At 39.8% G+C, this 16,339-nt stretch overlaps 1 protein-coding gene across 10 annotated transcripts in view; it reads right to left on the bottom strand.

The window, feature by feature from the left end:
* The window catches only part of LOC126356198 (rab11 family-interacting protein 4), an 895,205-nt gene that overhangs the window by 168,840 nt on the left and 710,026 nt on the right, over positions 1 to 16,339 (bottom strand). For all 10 annotated transcript variants that reach the window (XM_050006986.1, XM_050006989.1, XM_050006991.1 and 7 more), the window contains one exon: positions 6,752 to 6,787. In XM_050006986.1, coding sequence (XP_049862943.1) covers positions 6,752 to 6,787 — 36 coding nt within the window. The remainder of the gene's footprint in view (positions 1 to 6,751; positions 6,788 to 16,339) is intronic.

Consider the following 16,339-nt stretch of genomic DNA (forward strand, 5'->3'; position numbering starts at 1 on the left):
ACACTGAATGCTGGCCCCGTATATTGACTGGACCAGAGGTAGGAATCTTCCTACACGTCGGTCAGGGAGCCTGCAGATGGCGTAATATATCGCCGAAACGGGTCGCTCAATAAAATAATTTGAGAATTTAGAAGGCTGGAAAGTGTTTGATTTGACATTCTGCATGTTAATGTTGCGGCAATCATACTTGAGTCCTGTATTGTATCTTCAAAAATTTATGCCATCTTGACAAAGTAAAAACTTTACGAAAATGAAAAGTAATGAGAATTCGTGTCTGTAGTGTCCCTCTCATCTTAAAAGTTTTTTTTGTGCTGATCCCAAAACTGCTCTTAGATTTTGCACGTCTGTAACATTCCCGAAGTTACGGGTGATCTAATATTCTGAATTTTAAATAATATTATTTCAGTTTCTGTCAATTTGCATCGGCCAGACACATTTCCCATCAGATAGCAACTTTCATTTCTCTTCGTAGCTTCCTCAATCTAGCACCCATCCTCTTTTGCACATGTCCACAACACTCCAGTTTTGTTACCAATGTATTACCATAAACATTGGACTCATTAATTTTATTGAAAGCTTTAGAGCCCCCATCGCCTACGTACTTCGTATACCTAACGTATAAACGAGCACCGACCTCTGAAATATTTTTAGAGCTCCATCACACTCCATGCCTTCACTGTGACCATCATAATGCTTAGAACACTGATGTTCATTATGTCCTTCAGTGCTACCATGGCAGGTGCGGCAATACTTAGATGATCACTCAACGTCAACAACTTTTCCATTCTCCAGAGAAGCAGCACTTACAACACCGCTCAAGGAACGGTGTCCTCGACGTTGCTATGTCCCATTAAATGCAACTGCAATGTCCCTGGTTCCACTAATATTTACAGTTTCTTCTACTGCACGTTTCATAGACGCTTTAGACACAACCGTCAAGGCACCTAAAAGTATTTTTATGTACTTGCTGAACCCACTGGGAGGAGGAGGAAGGTCCATCAAACCACAAAACGTTTGAGCAGCCTTTTTTCTTTTTCCTATTGCACACGTTAATAAACTAACTTCAAATTCACATCATATGAATTATGCACGATGTTTGAAGTAATTTTAGAGGTAGATTTATTGCAGGATCTACACAGAACAACTAATTTTGACGCTAAACCCTTCCTGCTACTTAGTTGTTCAGTTATTTCCGGACAGCTTACACCATCACATTGTTTACATTTCGTCACTCCCTTCATCAAAGAAGACAAGAAGCCCACATCAACAACAACAAATCCACTACAAACCGCGTCATTGCTAACATAAAAATTTGAATCACTAGGAGGCGTTGTGACATGGGGGAATTTCTTCGTGAAGAATTGGTACGTATGTTACTTTCAACAGTGTGGCTTGCTTTGTTTGTGAACTGGTTACCATGGAACTTCCTTTTATTGAATTTCTTGATGCGTAGCATAGTTCGTAATTACTGCACACTAAAGGATATGTACAGTGGTGGAAATATTTATTCCATCACCATGGATTACTTCGTCTTTTTGTCTTTTGCAGCAGCTTGCTTCAGGTTATACCAGTCCCATTGTTGCTAAACTTTGTTGACATATTCTTGCCTTAATAATCTGACTTCTTCGCCCATGTTTTTCAACAATACTCACCTCTTTGTTGTTGTTGTTGTTGGGTTTTACAATGAAACCAGTGTTTATACTGCTGTTTTGAGTTGAGACTTTGCAGTGAAAAGATGGGCAGGTCAGTTGAATTAACGCCAGAAAAGAAACCTGCTATCTTTACTTATTCGTCTGTTGGTTTCAGCACCTGAGAGATAGCCTCTAAGACGGTATTTAATCAGTCTACGATTTCGAGGTTACTGAAAAAATACAAGGAAAAATGAAATGTTGATCGTGAGAAAGGAAGGTCAGAAAAGGGCGTCTCCTGCCAAACATCAAAGGGTATTCAAAAGGCTTTCGCTCAACGATCGTCGCCTGTCATCAACTGCACTAAAGTGAGACTGGGAAGAAATGTGCGACATCTCAGTAACCAGTAGATCTGTAAGAAACTGGAGGCTGGACTCTCAGCCCGTCGTCCTAGAAAGAAGCCTACATTGACCAAGATAATGCGACAACAGCGACTAAAATACGCAAAGGCGCATGTGACATGGACACCAGAGATGTGGAACAAAGTAATCTTTTCAGACGAGTCCATATTTAATCTGCGTGCTTCAGATGGAAAAGTGTTCATACGTCGAAGAAACAGTGATGAATTTTTGCTATCACGCATAACATACACAGTCAATCACGGAGTACGTCGTCTGGACTTCTTCAATGGCACTGTCAACGCAGATGCCTACATAAGCATCCTCGAAAGGGAGCTAATACCAACCATTAGAGACCAGTTTGGAGAGGTTTCCAGTTGCATTTTTCAGGATGACTCCGCTCCTTGCCATATAGCTTTGAAGGTGAGTCCTATGACTAATATTTGCACCAAACACGAAGCAGATTACTTCCTTGGTTAATTATCACGTATTTTCACATTTCAGATAAAACCTTTCCTTCGACAAAATGGGGTTCGAGTATTCCAGTGGCCTGGACACAGCCCCGATCTCAATCCTATTGAGAACTGTTGGAAGGTTATGGGAAATGCTGTCACCAAAAGAAGCCAAGGAATGAACGGGAGCTGTTGGAGACCCTTGTGCGTGTGTGGTTACATGAACTGAGCGAGGAGTACATTAAAAAGTTAATTCTTTCAATGCCTTCACGATGCCCAGCGGTGATTAAAGCGCGTGGCGGAGCATCAAAGTATTAAATCCAAGAGTGTGTTCATATGAGGGAATACAAACACTAAAATCCATCAGTGTTATGTTACATTAATATGCAGTGTTTCTTTCCACATTAGTACTGATATTTCAGAATAGCAAACAGAATAGCTGACATATAGACTTACACTCATTTTTCAAGAAAGTGTTAAATTACAAAAAACAAACGTTTTTCTAGAAACGAAAATTAAGAATAAAAACAAATTGACAAATATTATTGTGACTATTCTTTTCTGATAGAAATCGAGAGAAATCAGGCAAATATAGCTCACATTCAGTAACACGTGAACAACAATAAATAATAGCTCTTTTCTTAAGACTATTAGTTTCTGTAACAGAAATAAAGAGGGCGTGGCGGCTTACACGACCATAACTTTAAAATTTGGTATCTGTAGGTCATTTCTCATTTGAAACCCTATAATTTATATATCAGTGCGATCAGGAAAGACTATAGAATTTAACAAAGCCATAAAAAATTTCTACTTTTCCACCATATGTAAGTACCGTATATCCTTAAGCAATTGGGAGAGCCACCCAAGACAGGTCTCTTGGACTCACGTCTGGCGAAGACGTAGGGGGATTGGGGGGGAGGGGGGGGGGGGGGCAGGGAAGCCTACTCTCCTAGAGGAGACAACCTCGATGAGGAACAGGGAAGGACACCCTACAAAACCTGGACAGATGGGATCCATGGCTGTAGTGTAAGTAATCACCTAAGGGAGACAACAACGAAGATAAACAGGTGTGCTGGGATACCAGGAGGCAGCCCCACGGCCTAGCTACCCTGCCCATGGGCCGGTATCCTCTAAGAGGGGGATGTAGAATAGTAACATTACTGAATATCCAGAAGCAAGGGGGAAAGAAAAGCCGACCGGGTAAATGGCGAGAGATCCTTTACATACAACAGGAACAAGCGACTTGGAACAGGCAGTGTACCCAACTCGACTACTTGGAATGTTCGCAGTCTAAAAAGTAAGGAGAACCAGAAAATGAACTAAATTCACAAGATATTGACATGGCCATCATAACGGAAACCGGAAAGAAATTAAGAGGTTCCACAACAATAAACAGATATGACACTGCTAACAACTAAGTCACTCAAAAGTCTGCGCTGGAGGTTCTGTTCCGTGGAAGAAGATTTTAACAACCAAAATATATTCTTACACTTTATCAATGAATGTATAATTGTGGTCAGGATAAAGATACCAGGAGATTATTTGTCAGTAACTGGAGTACGTGCCCCAGGAGAGGGATAGGGCGATGTCGCTGAAGACTTACACGATTTCTAGGAAATAACCCTATATAAGAAACAAAATTGATCGTGTGATAATAGCAGGAGAGTTAAATGGAAAGATGGGTAATATCCGCGTGGCAAATGTTATTGGTTCTGAAGGGAAAATATAATAAATGATAATGGATAAGAGTGAAGGCGTTCTCTTAATGAGATAAGAATAACAAACACATTCTTCAGGAATATACGGATCCACAAATGTAACTGGTCAGCTAGAGGCTCTGAAACAATTACAGCGTACGTAACTGAAAATAAGACGACTTGGTCTTTAGTGCGAGACTCAAGGTTCTTCAGAGGTCCAGATGTCTCTTCAGGTCATTTCTTTCTAGTCTCAAAAATAAAACTACTTAAAACAAAAAACAATGTTGATGCAACGTCTGAGATACAATTACATCGAGGGGAGAGTATACGGTTGCTATACCACACAAGGCTTGAGGAATACAGAAGTGTAAATATAGAAGCGAATAGCACAAACCAGGAATGAAACAATATGAAGGAAGCACTAATTAAGGCAGCAACACAAGCACAAGAAAGTTTTTTTTTTCAGAATGGGCCTGCGATATTGGGATGATGAAATCCGTAATGTAATTGATGATTTCTTAAAAATGTTGAATTCCCCAGAAAAACATCATTATAAAAGGAAATCAGCTCTAGTCAAAAGGAAAGGCAAACCGCAAACCTTTAGTTGGGATAAATGTATTACAGATACTGAATATGATGTAAGAGAAAGACGAGACACAACATACAAAATAATGAAACATATAAACAAAGCAAGGACAATACGCAAATAAACACAATATCTGATTGTAAATGGTTACAATACTACCAAACACACTGGACTGATATGCAAGATACACAGGATGTTCTGTCTGAATAAGACGGGAATGTATACTTCCTAACGCTGGGAGAGCTGCAGGATTCAGTAACGCCTAGTAAGAACAAAATGGTTCAAATGGCTCTGAGCACTACGGAACTTAACTTCTGAGGTCATCAGTCCCCTAGAACTTGGAACTACTTAAACCTAACTAACCTAAGGACATCACACAGATCCATTTCCGAGGCAGGATTCGAACCTGCGACCGTAGCGGTCGCGCGGTTCCAGACTGCAGCGCCTAGAACCGCTTGGCCACAGTGTAGTAAGAACAGGATGATTCCAGTGTGTGACAAAATCAATATACAACTGACAAAATATGCAGCACATATTGTAAAAACGAGAATACTCAATTTTATGACTACGTGCTGGCGAAGTGGTTATATATCAGAAGAGTGGAATATAGCCCAGATATTCACAGTTTATAAGAAATGAAACAGACATGAATGTCGCAAATACAGAGGTATTAGTCTTCTTAATTCATGTTATAAACTGCATGCTAGAATTTTAACAAAACGACTGTCAAAAATCACTGAAACTGTACTGTCTCATGTCTAACAAGCTTTTGGACTGTAACTTCACCATGACAACTAATAGAAAAACTTCGTGAATTCAATTTACCAACTTTTCTTGCCTTTATTGACTAGGAAAAGATGTCTCTTACAGTAAATCGAAACAAATAGCGGTAAATTTTAAGAAACAGAGATAAGAGCTGTACAGCTGAATAAGAAAATACAGATGAAAACTGCAGGCAGTAGACATAACATGGCTTAAATAAACCAAGAAGTTAGAATAGAGTGTACATTCTCACCCACTATTTTTAATAGGTGTATAGACTATGTAACCGGAACTTGGTTACAGAAAATGAGACATTTTAAAATTAACGATGTGGATGTTAGTGCACTACATTTTGCTGATGACCAAGTAGTAATAAGGCAGAATAAAAATGACTTACAGGAAGCTGTATTTAAGCAAAACAGCCAGTGAATACAATCTGAACGTCTCCATCACAAAGACAAAATCAGTGTCATCCTTACGACGGTAGTCCATACAGGTTAAGATTGAAATTGACAAGGAGGTCATAAAGCAAGTTAATACGTAAAATATTTAGCGTGCGGATTTACATATAGGGCAAACAGTTGAACTCCACACGGAAGATTGGGACAGATAGCCGATAGTGAGAACTTACTACTGAAGTTCTATTGGGTTATTAAGAAGAGAAATGAACAGAGAATAGAATTATTAAATACGTAGTTGAATATACTTTGAGGGATAAAGAGAGAAATTATGACTTCCGGGCTGAACTGAGCGTATAAGACATAATAAAACAGTATCCGTTAAGCCATAAAAAAATATAAGGGTAAAACATGTTTACGGAAATCAATTTACAGATAACGATCCCTTTTGAAGGAGGAGGAACGGATCAGAAGGCCCAATCCTGGATGCAGGTGTATTCCAATAAAGACTAAGCGAGTCAGTTGTAATTGTCTATCTTCGTACCGAAAGCCGGTCATATTACTTCTTGCCTGCAGTGGCGCCAGCGTGCAGGCAGCTTGTCTGTGCAGCGACGCAGTTCAGCGTATGGCCGCCAGATGGCAGAGACCGTTACTTACAGCCCGTGCAGGCGCTCTAATTGACGATTAAGAGCTTAACTCGAAGCAGAGCAGCACAGGTTTGCATGCCAGTGTAATTAACGGTAGTATATTCATTCATTCTCTCTCTCTCTCTCTCTCTCTCTCTCTCTCTCTCTCTCTCTCTCTCTCTCTCTAGTTTGAGATGCGCTTACCTTGCCAACGCATTGGATCCAAGCCGTCTACCGGTGCTGAAAGAGAAGAAAAATCATCCTTTAAAATACAGAAAAATATGAACATTTATACGAAGAAAGTGTTAATGTCTATAGCCGAACGAAAAACAGTTTATTCTAGTTACGTAGTGGATTCCCATATTTTGGGTTTGCTTTGCAATTCTGGCGCTGCCCCACACAATTATGCTCGTATTCAGTTTAACAAACATTATCACAAAAATTATGGGTAGCTGACTGCAATGAAATGAGTGACAAGATAAAGCCCAGTTGGTGTAAAATACCATGATCAAAGCACACGAAAATAGTGGAAATTAGAATATTTTTTAACCTTTCTTTCGCCAATATAAGGATTTATTAGAGATATGAATCAAGCTCTTCAGTGGCAAAGATTTACGAGTAAACCATATAGCCTTTAACAAGATGCTGTTTTCGCATGTATCTGCTCCAATAATTTCTGTTAATTCCGTTTTGAAATTTAGCACGTTTTCCTTTCTTCCACAGAGAGAGATTCATCATCATTTTGTGCCAACTAGCCCATAGTCACTGAGGTCGAGGAAAAGTATTTGTGAAGTTCGATAGCAGAGCAGTGCGTATCTGCTGTATTCTCTGTCGAAACGTCATGTCCATCAGATGTCTTGTTGGGTGATTCACTAACCATTTAACTATAGAGGGTATATAACGGGTGTAAGAGCAGATATTTTTGTGTGTTATACATTAATATCTACACAAATGTTGGTTGTGTTCTCTCTGCGTCCAACAGTTTCCCCGCAAACACGTCACATAATTTACTATCTGATGTTTTCTGCACAGTCGTAACTGCAACAGTAAGTGGACAATCCCTGTCAGCAAAGACTAACTGTTTTTTGGTCCACGTATCCACACTTCAGCAACTGGCCCGTTGTCCAGGGCAAATGAACTTGGAGGTACTACACTACCCATCCTAAAAACATATGACTTGTTATAGTTATAATTATTAGTCTGCAGATGACGTAAATATTAATGTAATGTTTTCAGTACACCGTCCTCATTCACCAATAGGAACACCTGCATTTATACCCGTTCCAGTCTTTACATCCATGACACCTCATTACTTCAACAATTGCGTTAAATATTTATCAGGCTGTGAGGTACAGTAGTCAATGACGATGGACATCAAAATCACGGCACCAGCCGTCCACCATAACTGAACATAGGACGTAACTTCCTTACACAGAAAAAATCTTTTTTCTAGAACTAAAATGGAACAGTCTCATTCAAGCTGGAATCTACAGAACAAATATCCATGGGTATTTTGTTGCTCCGAAATGAATTTAAACTACCGTCTAGAAGACTTACGAATGGAATGGTAAAGTAGGCGCTACTTTTGCCATCGTTCTGGACGAAATTACAACCTGCCAATGTAGAATGACTACACCTGTCACCCGAGGAGCCAAAGACGTCCTGTATGTAAATTCCAGCACCTAATTCCGTATATTACGTGCAAAGAAAATAAGTCACTAAACGGAAGCAGAACTCCATTTCTCCCGCTTAGGGAGGCAAGTCCAGAGGGGCTCCAGAGGCGGCCAAGTGCAAAATTTATATGCAAGGTGCATCAGTTAGTAGTGTAAACTCGCACGTGTGAATGGACATGATGGCAAAGACATTCCATAATGGTGTACGCTTCCAAATATATTTGTGCGGACTAGGAAGCTGTTTGTACTGGAGAGAGCAGCGATCAGGTTTCTGCATCTACATCTTTATTCACCTTACGGTGTGTGGCGGTGGGCACTTTGTGAACCGCTTTCACTCGCCCGTTTGTTCCAGTCGTGTATAGTTTGTGGCAAGAACGGCTAATTGTATGCTTCCGTATGCACTCCAGTCTCTCTAATTTTGTCTTCATGGTCTTTTCGCGAGATATAACTGAAGGTGGCAGGGGTAAAATACAGGGAGCGAAAGGCAATTTACAACTTGTACAGAAACCAGATGGCAGTTATAAGAGTCGAGGGACATGAATGGGAAGCAGTGTTTGGGAAGGGAGTGAGACAGGGTTGTAGCTTATCCCCGATGTTATTCAATCTGTATATTGAGCACGCAGTAAAGGAAACAAAAGAAAAATTCGGAGTAGGAATTAAAATCCATGGAGAAGGAACAAAAACTTTGAGGTTCACCGATGACAGCACAGGACATGGAAGAGCAGCTGCACGAAATGGACAGTGTCTTGAGAGAAGGATATAAGATGAACATCAACAAAAGCAAAACGAGAATAATAGAATGTAGTCCAATTCAATCAGGTGATGCTGCGGGAATTAGATTAGGAAATGAGGGGCTTGAAGTAGTAAATGAGTTTTGCTATTTGGGGAGCAAAATAACTGATTATGGTCGAAGTAAAGAGGATATAAAATGTAGACTGACAATGGCAAGAAAAGCGTTTCTGAAGAAGAGAAATTTGTTAATATTGAGTATTGATGTAAGTGTCAGGAAGTCGTTTCTGAAAGTATTTGTATGGATGTGAAACATGGACGATAAATAGTTTGGACAGGAAGAGAATTGAAGCTTTCCAAATGTGGTGCTACAGAAGAATGCTGAAGATTAGATGGGTAGATCACACAACTAATGAGGAGGTATTGAATAGAATTGGAGAGAAAAGAAATTTGTGACACAACTAGACCAGAAGAAGGGATCGGTTGGTAGGGCATATTCTGAGGCATCAAGGGATCACCAATTTAGTATCAGATGGCAGCGTGGAGAGTAAATATCATAGAGGGAGACCAAGAGATGAATACACTAAGCAGATTCAGAAGGATGTAGGTTGCAGTAAGTACTGGGAGATGATGAAGCTTGCACAGAATAGAGTAGCATGGAGAGCTGCATCAAAACTGTCTCAGAACTGAAGACCACAACAACATACGAGAAGGAACGTATGCTCTCGGATCATACTGTGATGCAGAGCGCCTCTCTTCCAGCGTCTGCCACATGACTTGGCTGATCACATCCGTGACGCTTTCGCGCTTATGAAATGAGCCTGTAATGAAATGTGTTGTTCCTCTTTGAATCTTCTCGATTAATCCAGTATGGTACGGGTCCCAGGCTAATATTCAAGTATTAGTCGAACTAGAGTTTTGAAGCTACTTCTTTTGTTTATGACCTACATTTACGTGGCCGTTCAATCGCTCCGTGCGGATACTCCTAGATATTTTTCGGAAGTAACTACTTCCATTGATTGTTCTGCGATCTCGCAATCATACACAAGAAACGCTTTCTGGCTATGTATTCGCAATACTTTTGTATTACATTTATGTTCAGGATCAATTCCCCGCACTAAGGTCGACCCTCTGCCGGTTTTCCTGTATTTCGCTAGATTTTTCTAGCGTCGCGACAGCAGCTTCTCTGTATACAACAGCATCATCCGCGAAAAGCTTCCTAGAACGTCCGACATTAACAACTAGACTCTCCGTCCAAACAGGCCTCGGTAGGCCCAGCGGTACCGACCGACTACCATGTCATCCTCAGCCATGGATGCGGAAAGAATCATGTGGTTAGCACACCGTTGTCGGTTTTCGTGACCGGAGCCGCGTTTCTCAGTAAAGTGGCTCCTCAGCTGACCTCACGAGGGCTGAGTGCAGCCCGCATGCTAGCAGTGCCTTCAGTTCAACTGAACGGTTGGTTTCATATTCCGCGCTTCCGCATTTTGTTCATTTTGCTGCCGCGCGGGGATGTACCGAATGGCTTGCGGAAGTCAAGGTAAACGGTATGTGTCTGGGCGCCGGTGTCTACCGTTTTCTGGGTCTCGTGAACGAACACGGCGAGCTGGGTTTCACACGGTCGCTGTTTTCGGAACCCTATGGAGATTTACGGTCTCCAGAAAAGTCATAGCACCCGAGCGTAACACATGTTCCAAAATTCTACAACAGACGACGTTGCAGATACAGGCGTGAAACTGTGTTTCGGCGACCTTTCTTGAGAACGGTAATGGCCTGTGCTTTTTCCAATTATATGGAATGCGTCGCTCGTCAGCACACCTATGATAAACTACTACTAGTAAAGGTACTCTAGGTATGTATCAGCTGTCGCATACTTTCACACGTGGCAGTTTCTGTTATCTGCGAGCCATCCGTTCATGCTCATAGATAAATAAATGAAACATCTCATGCAGCTCACAACTTGGTGCAAAACTTTTCAACTGATGCTAGTTCGGTAACATGCGTCTGCGTAAAAGGTGGGAACTCTATCTTTCAGCTACAAACAGGGAGTACTATGACACAAGTAGAATACTTCTGCTGGATATTTTTTACTTCGTGGCATCCACACCAAAATACTGATCGCTTTGCTAGTGTTCAGTAATGAGCAATAAGCTGTTTTGGAAAAGAGGATCATGCCCCTATTCAGCTGCGGCGCCTCCATCCTCTATCTCCCCACTGCCTAGCTGTCTTATTTCGTGCTAGTACACTGTTCAGAATCTGGATATAAAGCACTTTTGACCCCCAACGTACTTTATTTTTACTGTCTGAACAAAATGTCAGAAGAAACCAAACAAAATATCTGGTGCATTTTATCAAAAAAGAGTAGCACAAGAAAAAAAGAAAAATGCGTAACAAGCTAAGGCTGGGAAGTTTTTTCGCGTCACCGTCTAAAAGCAGGGAAAAGTCTTCTAAAGATGTTCTTTCTCCAGACAGACATGCCGTAGGTCAATACTACCTCAAGTACGACTGTGTGGACTATCGATTTCAGTCGCTGAAACCGATATCTTGAAATAAGTAGATTCACATTCTGTTTTGAAAGATTTCGCTAAGAAATGGTTCAAATGGCTCTGAGCACTATGGGACTTAACATCTGAGGTCATTAGTCCCCTAGAACTTAGAACTACTTAAACCTAACTAACCTAAGGACATCACACACATCCATGCTCGAGGCAATATTCGAACCTGCGACCGTAGCAGCAGCGCGGTTCCGGACTGAAGCGCCTATAACCGCTCTACCACAGCGGATTTCGCTAAGTTAAAGGCTATAAAAAATTCATTGTGTTTTTATCCAAAAGAAAAATTGCCAGTAGATGTAGCTTACGATAAAACTGTACTAATTGTGCAGGATTTTATTAATACGATATCTCTCTTTAGTATTACGCACAATAATTTATTTTCCTTTTCAGTTGCATGTACAAGCTGTTTGACTGTATCAATTTTCCACATGTTTCCATGGCAAATTTTCTAAAATTTAATTAATAACTGCATAATTTTCTACAATTTTAGCATATAACTTACGCAATTGAACAGTGTCTTAATGTTTAACAAGTCAATACAAAGTGATTTTTTTTTATTTGTCCAACTTCACCGATGTAAAATGAAAATTTGAAGGTCACAGAATTAAGAAGTTCCTTTGTTAAAACTTAACAAATTTTATATTCTTATTCCTTTGACTTAGTTTAATGGACAGCACATTTTTATTGAAGCTAAATCAGTACAATAGATGTACCTCTGTCTGCTTTCACTGAAATAACTTGAAGATCTCACGAATTACGTTAGATGTGAATTAATTGTTTCTCCAATTTATACCGGACACTGGAATTAATGTCCGAAATTTTTGGTCTGTTACCGAGGAAATCCTATGTAGTACTTATTTTAGATGGAAAGAACAACGTCGGCTGGGGTGGCCGAGCGGTTCTAGGCGCTACAGTCTGGAAGCGTGCGACCGCTACGGTCGCAGGTTCGAATCCTGCCTCGGGCATGATTAGATTTTAGATTAGATTTACTTTCATTCCAATTGATCCGTAGTGAGGAGGTTCACCAGGACGTGGAACATGTCAGAAAAACAACAATACACGACAAATATTTATAACTAAAACAAATAAGCTAATGTACCATTCCACAGGTCCCAAGTGGAATGATCGTCATTTTACAAATACTAATGCACTGAATTTAAAATTAAAAAGTTTATTTATTTATTTATAAGGTAATAAACATGTAATACAACTACTATAATACTTATTTACAATAAACATTACTGCACTGAAATGGTGCAGAAGTTAGATTGTACTTTTACAACACACACACACACACACACACACACACACACACACACACACACACGTTTTATATACACAAATCAGGAATTCATCAATGGAGTAGAAGGAGCTGGCCACCAATAAATCCTTTAGGCTTCTCTTAAAGCGAATTTCATTGGTTGTTAAGCTTTTTATGGCTGCTGGCAAGTTATTGAAAATGTTTGTTCCTGAATAATGCACACCTTTTTGTACAAGACTAAGTGACTTTAAATCCTTGTGAAGATTATTCTTATTTCTAGTATTGATTCCATGAATTGAGCTGTTGTTTGGAAAAAGTGATATATGTTTAAGGACAAATTTCATTAAGGAATAAATATATTGGGAAGCAGTAGTTAGTATCCCTAGTTCCCTAAACAGGCTTCTGCAGGATGTTCTTGAGTTCACAACACATATAACGCAAACTGCACGTTTTTGTGCCCGGAAAACTTTAGCTTGGCTTGATGAATTACCCACAAAAATAATCCCATATGACTTTATGGAATGAAAGTAAGCATGGTATTCCAGCTTTTTTATTTTTATATCCCTAACGTCTGACAAAATTCGCAATGCAAACATTTTTGTTAAGACACTTCAGCAGTTCTGTGGTGTGCTTCTCCCAGTTGAATTTGTTATCTAGCTGTAATCCCAAGAATTTAACGCTGTTCCCTTCTTCTATCTGCTTGTCATCATATGATAGACATATACTCGTGGGACACCCCTTACAAGTTCTGAACTGCGTGTAGTGTGTGTTTTCAAAGAATTTGCTAGGAACCAGTGATTAATGTCCACAAATATTTTATTAGCTGATCTTTCTAAGGCTACAATTGTTTTGCTATTTATTGTAATGTTTGTATCGGCAAACAAAACGAACTTTGCATCTGGTAATGTTACTGATGAAAGGCCATTGATATACGTAAGCAAAAGTAGGGGCCCAATATGGAACCTTGTGGGACCCCCACATATAATTAGTTCCCAGTTGGATGATGCCTGATAGCTTGATACATGTCTCTGTCCTAATAACACCCTTTGTTTCCTGCCAGAGATATAAAATTTGAACCATTTTGCAGCATTTCCTGTTACACTATACTATTCTTAAAAGGATATTGTGATTTACACAGTCAAATGCCTTTGACTGATCACAAAATATACCAGTTGCCTGCAATTTTTTGTCTAATGAATTAAGCACATTTTCACTGTAAGTGTAGATAGCCTTCTCAATATCAGAACCTTTCAGAAATCCGAACTGTGACTTTGACAGTATGTTATTTGAGATAAGATGGTTATAAAGCCGACTGTACATTACTTTTTCTAAAATTTTTGAGAATGCTGACAGTGAAATTGGACGGAAATATGCTATTTCTTTGTCTCCCTTGTTAAACAGTGGCTTAACTTCAGCATATTTCAACCATTCAGGAAATATTCCACTGATAAACGACTGGGTACACAGATAGCTTAATATATTACTTAGCTCAGAATCACATTCTTTAATTAACTTTGTTGATATTTCATCATACCCACTAGATGTTTTTGATTTTAACGATTTCATGATGGATATTATTTCTGTTGGGGTAGTGAGGGTCAAATTCATATTATGGAAGTTACTTGAAATGTCTGGTCTGAGGTATTCCATAGCAGTATCTACCGAACCTGACAACCCCATATTTTCAGTAACTTTTCACACACGTGGATGTGCGTGATGTCCTTAGGTTAGTTAGGTTTAAGTAGTTCTAAGTCTAGGTGACTGATGAACTCAGAAGTCAAGTCCCATAGTGCTCAGAGCCATTTGAACCGTTTTGAAAGAACAACCCGTTTCCCCGATCCCTATTTTTAGGCTTATTTCGAAGGTCTTACTAAGAGCGAAAGGGGAAGTAACTAATGACTGAGGGAGAGAAGGGGAGGGAGGCATACGATATGTCGCTCTTGTAAAAAATTATGCGACTCTGTCCATTTTCAAAAGTTTCTTCTTAGTACAAACGCGCAACTTTCATAAATCGTAACAACTGAGGCGAGGTCGACTCACACCTAGCGTGTTAAGCTCTGTTTATAACAGTACTATCGGGAGAATTTTTTTCCCCCGCATCTCGTGGTCTTGCGGTAGCGTTCTCGCTTCCCACGCCCGGGTTCCCGGGTTCGATTCCCAGCGGGGTCAGGGATTTTCTCTGCCTCGTGATGGCTGGGTGTTGTGTGATGTCCTTAGGTTAGTTAGGTTTAAGTAGTTCTACTAGGTGACTGATGGCCTAAGATGTTAGGTCCCACAGTGCTCAGAGCCATTTGAACCATTTTTTCTGTCCACGCGGAACAACGGAGAGAGTAGCTTAATGATGCAATAAAACGCGCACGAACAGTTTACATCATATCCCTGAACATGTTGCAGTTTTTAATAGGAAACTTTGCTCTTAATCAGGAGTTAATGTAGGTTTTTCACGGAATGCCATCGATCTAAATTTGACACAGAACGGATTGGTCAACAGGAACCAATACTGCTAACGTGTGAACATCTAAGCTAATTAAAAAGGTTTATACACTGCGCACGGAACCGTCAACATAACAAGAATTACTTGATTAAGAAGTTTTCTATTTCTAGAGGATCACATGGCACGTAACACTGCGAAAGACATCGACTATAATTTGAATGATTGCCAAAATAGGCCAGTGGGCTGTATCAGCTTATTGTTTGTAGGGACCATTTTGTCGCTTAACTGCAAAAAAAAAGTTCATTACATGGAATTTTTATATCAGAACACTTACAAAAGCGAAATTTTAGTACGGCAGGATGATCAAATAAACATCGAAGTCGATGATTCGGAACTCTTGAGAAGCTAGAGCAAAAGCTATCTTAGAACTATCACGTTAAGGATCTTGTTAAGAAACTGAATGCTGTTATATGTGATGTAAGAGTGATGTCCACTGCCTGTGTGTCTTTTTTATTTCTGGTTAGATTAAGCTTCCGCAAAGAACACTTAAACCGGGAAAGGATAGTTATTACTGTTTGTTTGGCAGTTCGCAAACTTAATGCTTCTCATTGGTCAACAATCTCTTGTTGCTCATGGGGTTTGTCGTTAATAATATGGACTCATTCGTAGGGAAACTCAGCATTCACTTAGTGTACGTAGATAGGAAAACTATTTGCTCTTGGCTATGGGGGATGAACAGGGAACTTCCAAATATTGAGGTGAATGGTTACTTGCAGCACGCTTATTTTCTATGTGTAACTTACGCACATTGATTTGGAACCTTTCGTGGTAATGCTACACATCTGCATATAATAATACAGCTACCGTGTTTTTAATAGCAAAATTTTGGGAAATTTCTTTTATCAGCATTCTGTACATTACACAATTTCTCTCACAGTGTAAGAACTTTGGTCTATATTGCCATATGTTATAAAGAAAAATGCCAGATCGTAAGAGTATACCTGAAAAGTTGCTCAAATTATTGCACAAACACCTCCTCCTATCTCCACCATTCACAAAAAAAAAAAAAAAAGGACACACATTTACCCGAATACAAGCAGGGTAGTGCAAATGAAGAAAGTATTGGAAACTGCTAAACAT

This window comes from Schistocerca gregaria, chromosome 3 (assembly GCF_023897955.1).
Source record: "Schistocerca gregaria isolate iqSchGreg1 chromosome 3, iqSchGreg1.2, whole genome shotgun sequence".
Classification (NCBI taxonomy): domain Eukaryota; kingdom Metazoa; phylum Arthropoda; class Insecta; order Orthoptera; family Acrididae; genus Schistocerca; species Schistocerca gregaria.